This window comes from Artemia franciscana, chromosome 6, assembly GCF_032884065.1.
Source record: "Artemia franciscana chromosome 6, ASM3288406v1, whole genome shotgun sequence".
NCBI classification, from domain to species: Eukaryota; Metazoa; Arthropoda; class Branchiopoda; order Anostraca; family Artemiidae; genus Artemia; species Artemia franciscana.
This window is the reverse complement of record NC_088868.1, coordinates 26,721,239-26,734,709: the sequence shown is the minus strand read 5'-3', so window position 1 is coordinate 26,734,709 and position 13,471 is coordinate 26,721,239. Positions and strand designations below refer to the sequence as shown.

General features: G+C 34.6%; 1 protein-coding gene across 1 annotated transcript in view; it reads right to left on the bottom strand.

Annotated features, from left to right (window-relative positions):
- The window catches only part of LOC136028531 (uncharacterized), an 85,775-nt gene that overhangs the window by 68,173 nt on the left and 4,131 nt on the right, over window positions 1-13,471 (bottom strand). Inside the window, exon 2 of the mRNA XM_065706376.1 lies at window positions 12,419-12,521. Within this exon, the coding sequence (XP_065562448.1) occupies window positions 12,419-12,521 (103 nt within the window). The remainder of the gene's footprint in view (window positions 1-12,418; window positions 12,522-13,471) is intronic.

The following is a 13,471-nucleotide window of genomic DNA, read 5'->3' as shown; positions in this document are numbered from 1 at the left end:
TCGTCATGAGGGAAGAAAAGTTCCATGAAGGGAGCGCAGGATTTAAAAAAAAAATGAAAAAATAAATATGAAAAAGTTTTCTCAACTGTAAGTAAGGAGTAGCATTAAAACTTAAAATGAACCGAAAATATTATGCATATGAGGGGTTCACCTCCTCCTAATACCTCGCTCTTTACACTAAAGTATTTTTAGTAATTTCAACTATTTATTCTACGGCCTTGGTGATTCCGGTTTCATTCTTAAGGAATTGGGGCAAAATTTAAGCTTTTGTGTAAAGAGCGAGGTACTGACGAGGGAGTGAACCCTCTCATATACGTAATAAAAACATACGAGCACAGGAGTTCGTTACGTAAGCTAATTCGTAAGTTACGTATATCTTTTACTAATAAAAACGTTCGTAAAATATTAAAAGTTCTATTTGCCTTTTTTAGTAATAAAAAAATTAGAGGGCAACTAGGCCTCCTCCCCCGCTCCTTTTTTTCTCAAAATCATTCGATCAAAACTATAAGAAAGCCATTTAGCAAAAAAATAAATATGCAAATTTCGTTTTAATTATTCATCTGCGAAGAGCCAAAATCAAAACATGCATTAATTCAAAAACGTTCAGAAATTAAATAAAAAAAACAAGTTTTTTTAAACTGAAAGTAAGGAGCGACATTAAAACTTAAAACGAACAGAAATTACTTCGTATATGAAAGAGGCTGCTTCCTCCTCAACACCCCGCTGTTTACGCTAAAGTTTTTTACTGTTTTTAAAAGTAGAGTTGAGAAAAAGAGTTAAACTTTAATGTCGATCCTTACTTTCAGTTAAAAAAAAACTTGTTATTTTTTTTATTTAATATCAAACAGTTCGTAGTAACGAACTGTAGTAAGGAGCGACCCAGCTCAATAGTAACCAAAACTCTAAAAAACGGAATTTTGATATCAAAAGTTACATCAAAAGAATCGCATTTTAATGCTGATTTTAAATATATAAGTTTCATCAAGGTTAGTCTTACCCATTAAAAGTTGCGAGCCTGAGAAAATTGACCATATTTTAGAAAATAGGGGGAAACACCTCATAAATGTCATAGAATCTTAACAAAAATCACACCATCAGATTCAGCGTATCAGAGAACCTTATTGTACAAGTTCAAAGCTCCTATATACAAAAATGTGGAACTTTGTATTTTTTGCCAGAAGACAAATCACGGATGCGTGTTTATTTGTTTGTTTGTTTTTTTTGTTGTTTTTTTCCAGGGGTGATCGTATCGACCCAGTGGTCCTAGAATTTTGCAAGAGGGCTCATTCGAACGGAAATGAAAAGTTATAGTGCCCTTTTTAAGTGACCAAAAAAATTGGAGGGCACCTAGGCCCTCTCCCACGCTCATTTTTTCCCAAAGTCATCGGATCAAAATTCTGAGATATTCATGTTATTCAGCATAGTCGAAGAACCTTATAACTATGTCTTTGGGGACAACTTACTCCCCCGCAGTCCCCGTGGGAGAGGCTACAAGTTACAAGTTTTGACCAGTGTTTACATAGAGTAATGGTTATTGGGAAATCTACAGACGTTTTCAGAGGGATGTTTTGGTTGGGAGGGGGGTGGAGAAGAGGGGATTATGTGGGGGAACTTTCCATGGAGGAATTTATCATGGGGGAAGAAGATTTCCATAAAGGGGGCGCAGCATTTTCTAGCATTATTTAAAAAACACAATGAAAAAATAAATATGAAAAAGTTTTTTTCAACTGAAAGTAAGGAGTAGCATTAAAACTTAAGACGAACAGAAAATATTACGCATATAAGGGGTTCACCTCCTCCTAATACCTCATTCTTTACGCTAAAGTATTTTTAGTAATTTCAACTATTTATTCTACGGCCTTTGTGATTCAGGGGACAAAATTTATGCTTTAGTGTAAAGAGCGAAGTATTGACGAGTGGGCGAACCGTCTCATATACGTAATTGGAGGGCACCTAGACCCCCCACTACGCTCACTTTTTTCCCAAAGTCACCGGATCAAAATTTTGAGATAGCCATTGTGTTCAGCATATTCGCAAAACCTAATAACTAAACCTAATAAATATATGAAGGGGCTGAATGTAACAAACTTTGACCATTGTTTACATATAGTAATGATAATTGGGAAGGGTACAGACGTTTTCAGGGGGACTTTTTCGCGTTGGGGTGGGGGTAGGTCCAGGGTTACGTGGGAGGATCTTTCCATGTAGGAATGTATAATGAAGGAAGAGAATTTCCATGAAGGGGGCGCAGGATTTTCTAGCATTATTAAAAAAAAAAAAACAATGTGAAATAAATGAAAAAAAGTTTTTTTTTTACCTGGAAGTAAGGAGTAGCATTAAAACTTAAAACGAACAGAAAATATTATGTATATAAGGGGGTTCGTCTCCTCCACGAAACTTTGCTCTTTACACTAAAGTATTTTTAGTAATTACAACTATTTATTTACGGCGTTTGTGATTCAGGGGTTCTTAAAGAATTGGGACAAAATTCAAGCTTTAGTGTAAAGAGCGAGGTATTGACGAGGGGGCGAGCCCCCTCATATACGTAATAAAAATATACAAATATAGAAGTTCGTTACGTAAGTTAATTCGTAAGTTACTTATATTTATTACTAATAAAAACGTTCGTAAAAAAAATAAAAAGTTGGGATTGTCCCCTCCTCAACGCCTCGCGCTTTACGCTAAAGTTTCTTATTGTTTTAAAAAGTAGAGTTGCGACAGAGTCAAACTCTAGCGTAAAGAGCGAGGCGTTGAGGAGGGGACAACCCGTTTCATACACGAAATAATTTCTATTCGTTTTAATTTTTATTGTCGCTCCTTACTTGCAGTAAAAAAAACTCGTTTTTTTTTTTTTAATTCATAACTAAAAGAAAGTTTTCATTAATGGACAAAGGGACAGAAGAAAGAGGGAGAGAGAGAGAAAATAAATACGTTTTGAATTCTACATTGCATACGCCAATTAGGCTCAATATATCAGATATGGGTGTTGCAAAAATAAAAATAAAACCCTGCCTCAAATAAGGGGAAATAGATGGCATCAGTTACATAACAAACTATTCCTCTAGTCGAACTTTAACTAGCAAATGTTATAAAAAGTAGCTATTCAGAGTACCAGTACAACAGGCAGAAATACAATTTCAATAAATAATGTCACACATGTATATAATCACTAAACTTCATGCAAACCAGCTCCTAAACAATTGTTTCAAGTCTTGGTCATTATCTGAATTAAATATAGAACCATTCAAAATATATAAAATCAATATTTCAGACCATATTCACAAATTCGAAAACATGTATCATTAAAATACCTAGCAACCAGAATTAGCAGAAAAACGCAACTTATCGGTTTCGACTATGAGGAAAAATAAATGACTTTTACTTTATTATTATTTCGCAATTGCTAGATTTCTTTTGATAACAAGATTCTTAGTTAAGCGCAGCAAAATACGATATTCTAAATGAAGGTTTCAAATAACTACGCATTGAGTCATTTCGTGTAAAAGACAAGTGAGAGTATGACAAAGTTCCACACAGCAGTCTATTCCAGAGGGGCTAAAGGTCCCCATGCCCCTGAGTATGTGTCTGAGACAAGGCCAAAGACACGAAAGGAAAAGTGGAAGTATCCTCTGAGGTCAGGTTAACGGGTTAAAGATAAAAAAAAAAACTTCAAAGCTCTAGGGGGCAAAGACCATGAAAGCACCCTAGAGTCGAGGTTTGAAGCTCGTGTCTATGAAATACGATCGGGTTTTTTTTGCGTGTTTATTTTTTGACAGTGATTGTTGAAATTCAGCGGAGAGTTAACTTAAACAGAGGTCAAATGCACTAGCACCCTTATTAAACAGTTCGAGGTAAAGAAGTGTATGTAAGGAGCGAGCCGGCTCAACAGTGGCCGAAACTCTAAAAACGTAATTTTGATACCATTAAATATATCAAAAGAATTGGGATTTTATGCTGATTTCAGATATAGCCTATAAGTTTCATTAAGTTTAATTTTACCCATCAAAGGTTTCCAACCTGAGAAAATTTGCCTGATTTTGAAAAAAGGGGAAACACCCCCTAAAAGTTATAGAGCGTTTAGAAACCTACTGCAGAGGTTTCAAGTGCCTATCTGAAAAAATGTAGAATTTTGTATTTTGGCCAGAAGAACGATCACGAATGCGTATTTTTTTTTCAGGTACGATCGTATCGACACAGAGGTCCTGAAATATCACGAGAGGGTCCATTCGAACGGAAATTACAAATCTGAGTGCCCTTTTTAATTGACCAAAAAATTGGAGGGCAACTAGACCCCCTCCCATACCCTTTTTTCTCAAGTCGTTCGAATAACAATGCCTTTTGGCATATCATGAACCTCCCACAGCCCCCGGGGAAAGGTCTTTAAGTTACAAAATTTGCCCATTGTTTACATACAATATTTGTCATTGGGAAGGATGCATAAATTTTTCGTGGGAGGAGGGGGAATTATCTGCTGGTGGGGTTTTCCTCGGGGATAACTTTTCATGGAGACAGAAGTTTCTAGGGGGTGAGTTTTTCAGGGGAAATTTTACCCTGGGAAATTTGCCTCATTTCCTAAACGAAAGAATAATAAGATAGAATAATAAGAAGCTTTCTCATTACCAACTTAATTTTACGCGTGGAGATGTTAAGGGTAATTTTCTGGGGTAAATTTTCACCAGAGTTGAATTGTCTAGAGAATAAATCCTTGGGAAGGAGGGATTTTTCCTTGAAGGAGTAGCCAGATTTCCTGGAATTATTAAAAAACGATCTGAAATTAAATAAAAAAAAAACAAGTTTTTTAACTGAAAGTAAGAATCAACATTAAACTTGAAACGAACAGAAATTATTACGTATATGAAGGGGGGGGGGGTACTTTTCCAAAACACCTCACTCTTTACTCTAAAGTTTGATTCCTGTCTCAATTCTTTGAGAACGACTCATGAAATACTATGCTCGTTTAGTTAGAATAATAAGAAGTTTTCTTCAAAAGGACTAAAACACCTTTTAAAAGTACTAAAATACTAGTTTTGATCAAAATAAAACAGTATTTATGAGATATTTCCTTAAATTGTTCAGATTTTAACCTCCCGATGATAATATTACCATTACATTTGTGATTATTAATCTAAAAAACTTTTGAATATTAACTTTAATGGAAATTCAACACAATTTATTAAAAATGTACCTTTTAATTAAGTATAGTCAAACAACAATGCTAACTGCTCTGAATGGTGAACATTTGACATTTAGGATCATTTTCTAAATAATCTGAAGGATCCCATTTGGGTCTATTGAGGGGCTAAAATTAGCCAAAGATTCAAACGCAATAAGCTCAGAAATTTCTGAAAAAACAACTTTGGCAAAAGTCAAAAGCCATTTGTGAAACATGCATATAATTAATTTTTGATTTTTTTTTTACTTCTATATTGTAATACTAGCCTCAGATTTGTAATCAAAAAGTTTGTAAACACTTAATAACAACTTTGGATGGAGATCAAACGCCTTTGGGAAATATACAACCTAGCGTGCTTTGATTTAGGAAATTCATGTCATGAAATTATTGATTTTTAATTATTAACATTTATAAACTTACATCCCTGCATCTCTGCATGAAACACCTCTGCATACAAAATTCAACATCATTTATTAAAAATGTACTTATTTTGTTTTGATTAAGTATAGTCAAACGACAATGCTAATTGCTCTGAATGATGAGCATTTGACATTTAGGATCATTTTCTAAATAATCCCTAACTGATTATGGGTCAACAAAGGTATAGCATGTCTGTATACACAAAGCTGGGGATGGAGGAGCACGGTTTCAAGGATGTCATTTGGGTCTACTGAGGGGCTAAAAATTAGCTAAAGATTCAAACTCAGTAAGCTCAGAAATTTCTGAAAAAAAAAGTGTTGAAGATCAAACGTCATTTGTGAAACATGTATTTAATTAATTTTTGATTTTTTTTTTTTTTACTTCTATTTTGTAGTAGTAGCCTCAGATTTGTAATCAAAAAGTTTGTAAATACTTGATAAAAAATTTTGATGGAGATCAAACGCCTTTGGGAAATATCCACTGAGTGTACTTTGATGTAGGAAATTTATGTCATGACATTATTGATTTTTAATTATTAACATTTATACAAACTTACATAGTAAATGTTAATAATTTGATCATTGATTTGTAGTTGCTAATATGGAACAATTAGCGAAGTTCAAGATGTTGCTGGAATTACCTGCCGATTAGATGTTACACTTGAAATTCATGTCTGAAAATTTGAATACTCTTTGGTGAAAAAGAAAAACAGAACCCCTGAAATTAACAAACGAGGCTTTGAAGTGGTTGATTCCATTTTCTACTTCTTACTTATGCGAGTTCATATTTTCTTCAATGGCCCAAATAAAAAGTCAACAAATAAATCGCTTAATTTTTGAAAACAGTTTAATACTTAATGTTGCGAAAACGGATCCAAAATGGATTAAATCGATTAAACAAACTCATAAACCTTCAAAATACAATGAAGGAGTACTCGAAGATTTTTTTTTCTTGGTTAGTATTTGCATTAAGTTTTATAAGTAAATTCTATAAAGAGCGTCATATTTACTTTTTGTTAATATACGCAGCTTTATAAGTTATTTTTTTTAGACCTTGCAACCCCCCACAGAGGCTTTGCAACCCAGATTGAAAAACACTGGCCTATAACCAGTATAAACATAATTCTAAACAAATTACACATAAATACTACTACTAATAGCTCACCGCAGCACCAAGCCGCCTGAGGCCAACACGCTCCTCCTCCAACCAAATCTATTCAAGGTCTCCCTCTTTACACCCTCCCAGGAAGTTCCCAATTCCTTTAAATCTTTATTTATGACATCCTCCCACCCCAGACGAGGACGACCTGCTTTCCGTGTAGCCCCAATTCTTTTTTTAATGAAATTTTTTTTCCGATAGATTTTAGTGAAGTGGCAGCTCTCCGAGTGATGGATTTGTTTCAATTGAGAATTTTTTTTTAATCAAAAACTTAAACTTACCACTTATGAAACTTAACAGTAAGTTTGACCAAAAACTTATCATTACCGGGTAAGTTACCCAGTGGTAACTTACCGTGTGGTAACTTACGTCTTGTACACAACCTCTGACTGATTACAGAAGAGTAGAAACTTCAATTTGACTTCTAACGAAGATCCGGAATGATCTTGGGGAGAAATGGAGAGAGGGGCCAAATTGTCCAGGGGAAAAAATAAAATTTAAAATGAAAATGAGGATATTGATTCTGCTTTGGGCTCTCCACTTTGTTGAAAATCCGGACCATTTAGTTGTTTTTATGAGGCAACTTTAATATGTAAAGCAAACGGCTTCTCACATTCTTTTAGGAAGGGATTTTAATTTTTAAAAATCTATAAACAGAGAACTTGCTTAAAGTAGAGATACTGGAAGTATTCCTGTAAACTAAATTTACAATAACTTAAAATTAAAAATTATGTTTTTTTGCTTTCAAGAGTCAAGGTTATCTTTTCTTAGGTTTTATTCCAACAGGTAAACGATCTGTAAGTTCTAGTAAACAATTAAATAAAAGAAACAAGTTTTTTGAAATGAAAGTAAGGAGCGACATTAAAACTTAAAACGAACAGAAATTACTCCGTATATGAAAGGGGCTTTTCCTCCTCGACGCCCCGCTCTTTACGCTAAAGTTTTTTATTGTTTTAAAAAGTAGAGTTGCGAGAAAGAATCAAACTTTAGCGCAAGGAGCGGGGTGTCGAGGAGGAAAAGCCCCTTTCATATACGGAGTAATTTCTGTTCGTTTTAAGTTTTAATGTCGCTCCTTACTTTCATTTCAAAAAACTTGTTTTTTTTATTTAATTTCTGAAAGTTTTTGAATTAATGCATGTCTGATTTTGGCTCTCCGTACATATATTATTAAAATGAAATTTGCATATTAATTCTTTTTTTGGCTAAATGGCTTTCTCTTAGTTTTGATCAGACGATTTTGAGAAATAAGGGGTGGGGAAGGAGGCCTAATTGCCCTCCAATTTTTCGGTTACTTAAAAAGGCAACTAGAACTTTTAATTTTCAACGAACGTTTTTATTAGTAAAAAATATACGTAACTTAAGAATTAGCTTACGTAACAAACTTCTATATTCTTATATTTTTGATTATATATATGAGGGGGTTTGTCCCCTCGTTAATACCTCGCTTTTCACACTAAATCTTAGGTTTTGTCCCAATTCTTTAAGAATGGCCCCTGAATCAGAAAGGCCGTAGAATAAATAGTTGAAATTACTAAAAATAATTTAGCATAAATAGCGAAGTATTTAGCTCCTCCTAAATACCTCGCTCTTTATGCTAAAGTATTTTCAGAACCCCTTATATGCGTAATAATCTCTGTTCGTTTTAAGTTTTAATGCTTCTCCTTACTTTCAATTGAAAAAAAATTTTCATGTATATATTTACATTGTTTTTTTGTTTTTTTTTATTAGTAATGCTAGAAAATCCTGCGCCCTTTTCATTTAATTTCTCTTCCCCCATGAAATATTCCTCCAAGGAAAGATCCTCCCATACAGCCCCCTCCCATGAACCCCACACCCAAACCAAAAAAATCCCCCTGAAAACGTCGGTACACTTCCCAATAACCATTACTGTATGTAAACATTGGTCAAAGTTTGTAACTTGCAGCCCCTCCCCCAGGGACTGTGGGGGGTAAGTCATCCCCCAAAGAAATAGTTATTAAGGTTTTCGACTATGCGGAACAAAATGGCTATCTCAAAATTTTAATCCGTTGACTCTGGGAAAAAAATGAGCGCGGGAGGGGGCCTAGGTGCCCTCCAATTTTTTTGGTCACTTAAAAAGGGCACTAGAACTTTTCATTTCCGTTAGAATTCATTTCCGTTAAAATTATACTCTGTACGAATTTTAAATGATATCATAGACTTGAAAAAAGAGAGGTAAAACTCAGTGAAAAGACAACAAACGAGCCTCTTTCAGAGAGAAAAGACGAATGACTAAAACAACGCGGATATTTCGCCTGTAAGCAAACTAGGCGTCCTCAGCACAAGAGAAACAAAGATAAAAAGAAACAAGAGCTAAGCGCTCTTATGGCACTTGTGACGAGGTCGGAAGAGCTAAGAGCCAAGAGATCATATGGCCAGAGCCAAGAGATAATGCCGGTCGGGATTTAAAAGAAGAGCTCTGAAACACGAGGTCCTTCTAAATATCAAAATTCATTAAGATCCGATCACCAACTCGTAAGTTAAAAATACCTCATTTTTTCTAATTTTTCCTCTCCCTTCTATCCGCAGATGGTCGAATGGGGAAAATGACTTTATCTAGTCAATTTGTTCAGGTCCCTGACACGCCTGCCAATTTTCATTGCCCTAGTATGTCCAGAAGCACCAAACTCACCAAAGCACTGACCCTCCCCCTAACTCCCCTAAAGAGAGCGGATCCATTCCGGTTACATCAATCACGTATCTACGACATTTGCTTATTCTACCCACGAAATTTCTCATCCCGATCTCTCCACTCTAAGCGTTCTCCAAGATTTCCGTTCTCCCCCTCCAACTCCCCCCAATGGCACCAGATCTGGTCGGGATTTAAAATAAGAGCTCTTAGACATGAAGTTAAAAATACCCCATTTTTTCGAATTTTTCCGAATTAACACCCCCCCCACTCCTCCAAAGAGAGCAGATCCGTTCTAATTATGTCAATCATGTATCTAGAACTTGTCATTATTCTTCCCATAAGGTTTCATCCTGGTCTCTCCACTCTGAGCGTTTTCCAAGATTTCCAGTTTCCAAGAGCATCTGAGACATAGATCTTTCTATATATCAAGTTTCATTGAGCTCCGATCACCCATTCATAAGATAAAGATACCTCGATTTTCACGTTTTCCAAGATTTCCCGTTTCCCTCTCCAACTGTCACCGGATCTAGTTGGGATTTAAAATAAGAGCTCTCAAGCACAAGATCCATCCAAAATATCAAATTTCATTAAGATTTGATCACCTGTTTGTAAGTTAAAAATACCTCATTTTTTCTAATTTTTCCAAATTAACCCCCCCCCCTCCAACTCCCCCAAAGAAAGCAGATCTGGTCCGGTTATTTAATTCAAATATCTTGGACATGTGCTTATTCTTCCCACCAAGTGTCATCCTGATCTCTCCACTCTAAGCCTTTTCAAAGATTTCCGATCCCCCCCTCAAGTCCCCCCAATGACACTGGATCCGGTTGGGATATAAAATAATAGTTCTGAGTTACAAGGTCCTTCTATATATGAAATTTCATTAAGATCCCATCACTCCTTTGTAAGTTAAAAATACCTCATTTTTTCTAATTTTTCAAAATTAACCCTCCCCCCAACTCCCCTAAAGAGAGCGGATCTGTTCCAGTTATGTCAATCACGTATCTAGGACTTGTGCTTATTTTTTCACCCCTCCACTGTAAGCATTTTCCAAGATTTTAGGTTTCCCCCTCCAGCTCCCCCAAATGTCACCAGATCCAGTCGAAATTTAAAAAAAGATCTCTGAGACACGATATCCTTCTAAATACCAAATTTCATTAAGATCCGATCACCCGTTCGTTAGTTAAAAATACCTCATTTTTCTCAATTAAGCACCCCCACACACACACACACACCAGATAGTCAAATCGGGGAAACGTCTGTTTCTAATTGAATCTGGTCATGTCCTTGATACACTAGCCAATTCATTGTCCTAGCTTATCTGGAAGTGCCTAAACTAGCAAAACAAGGACCAATAGACTGACGCGTCCATGACACGCTCCTTACTACAGTTCGTCACCACAAACTGTTTGACAACAATATATATAACAAAATAGGTTAGAAATAAGAGCTACTTGCAGTTAACCAAACCTTCCCTGAAACCTTCCACAAAACTTGAGTGTCAATAGGACTTTACTAAAAGCTGAACAGTGAAAACATGAATTGCAAGCATTATGGTTTTCATTTTTCAAAACATCAATACCAAAATTCAGTAACGATCATAATGAAAATTATAGGAAAAAAAGAGTTCAAAGAATAATTACATTTGTGACTTTCAATTTAATTTTAATCTTAAAAAAATGACAGTTCTTATCAAAGCTTCTTGTTTTGATTTTATCACATATGTAGAAATTCTATCACATATGAAGAAAATTTTCAATTGTTTACTTAACACAATTTTCAATATGAGCATTGGTAACTTTTGAAGCAATCTATTCAGTTTGTTGAAGTTATATTTTGAATTGGTAAATCAATATTCTGTTTCTATATACTTCTAACTATCTATTTCTCTAATTCCTATTTATAAATTTGTTCTATGTTAAAATTAAAAATTAACAGAAATGAATTAAGGATAATATTTGCAGCATGTTAAACTGATAAAATAGATTTACAGTTAAAACATAATATTTGTTTCAGGAAGTCCTGGCAATTTTTTATTTTTCAAAGCTATGACAATCAAAAAGAAAATTTTTAATATATTTTGTTTTTAATTAAAGCAAAAACAATGGTTTGACCTTAAGAGTGTTAAGGGGTGCAGTAACCATACTCTTAGGATAATTTTTTCCTCTTAAAGTTTGAATTGTTTGTTATGATTTCCATGCCTACTAGGATTCATCTATTGATCCATGGGAGAATCTGTCACTTTTATATTTGATGTGACTGTCTATTTTACTTATTGTTTTTTTTTTATTAATTCAATTTATTAATTTATATTAATTTATTTTTGCTTCAAGTATAGATTAGCCTGTCACATTAATATCTTTCTCATCATTTTAAGCTTGAATTTGGCTCTTAACTGTGTTTTGAGAACTTCTTTTTAGGAAATATTTTTTTCATTTACTTTTTTGCTTCATTTAGACTACATCATTGATTAGTCTCAGTTATCTGCTTAGTTTCTACAGCTTTTTTGTTTAGAACTATAATATTGGACTACATTAAAAATTTAGATGGAATTTGTTTGTTCAGTCAAAATGCTTGTTCAGCAGAATGTTTGTGCAGTAGCTTTTCAAAGTACTGAGGACATCAAAATGAAAGCATTCTTGCAACTGAACCCAGTTTTGGTCTGTCTGTAAATACCTAAAAACAATAATTTTTCATTTATGAATTTAAAGTTTTGGGGCAGTACCAAACTTTTTTCAGTGTTTTTCAACAATATGCATAAGCAAAACAAATTAGTTAAATTTGCAGATGCTTTTTATCAGTAATTATTCAAAAACATTTAAAATAAATTGATTTCCTAAGACAAAAACACCTCTAAAGGAAAGCTATGCCATCTGAAGCTGTTAAGCATCATCTGTTTTTTGCTCATGTTTCACTTATGTCTGTAATTTTTTTAATTTGATGCTTTCTACTACTGAAACCGCACACAGGTCACCAGTGATGAAAACAGAATTTGAACTAGATGAAGCTATTTTACTCACAAGATCAGCCATGACTTGGTGTGAATCATTAGCATTAGGTGCAGAGGGGCTTCAATAATGTTTCCAACAAATAATGTCTCTTCAGGGAGCTGACACCCAAGAGCTAAAAATTCCAACCATGGATAAACATCAACATAAGGGAATTAACTCAGTATTTTAGTTTTAAAATTATAGATAGCAGTGCCTCTCCTGCCCCCTTTTGAATTGAAATTAGAAAACACTTCATAACCATCAACTGCAATATGGGAATCATCAAGCATTATAAGAGAAATTTTGGGACAAACTTCCATAGCACAAAAAATATTAATATGCTGATCAGCTAATAGCATATTTACCTCTGGCAGTTTATTTGTAATAAAGTCCAGATTTGAATGTATCACTTTCAAGAATTGTCTATTTCTTTCTGGATTACTTATTGCCTTGCTGCACTGGGGGTATGTTTTACTTCCTTTAATCAGCAGCTCTACTGAGTGTGATGCCACATCTGCATTAATGCATACTGCAGTGTGGTAAAAGCAACCTAATTCAGATAACAAACCACTATCATCAGGAGAGACACAGGATGAAAAGCTAGATAAACTTACATCACTAACAACACTAGAACTCAAAAACTCTGAACTATTTACAAGAGCAGGAGTCAAATCTGTTGTCCCATGTATTGGGAGGCCTTGGGTGGGTTTCAAGTGCCCAGGACATTGTTTTTTGAAACAATCAACAAGTCACAAATAACCAAACCAGTCTTCTATGCTTCACTTCTTCAACAAGTCTTTTCCTAAGCTCCCTATCATCTCTAGAAAAATCTCTACAAAACTGGACACTCTCCCTTTGTTGGCTAAAGATAAAAAGAATCTTCTTCTTGATATCTATGAAGAGACCAAGAAAAGGAGCAGGGCAGGCTTGGATGTGGTACTGGGTCTACTGGTTGAAGCATTTAGCCTTCTGACATTCATGATAGGTCATGAGTCTAATTCATAAGATGTGTGAAAAATATGCATAATTGCATGAGTTTCATCATCTGCAGGAACAATACCCATATGCTACAATATTGACATT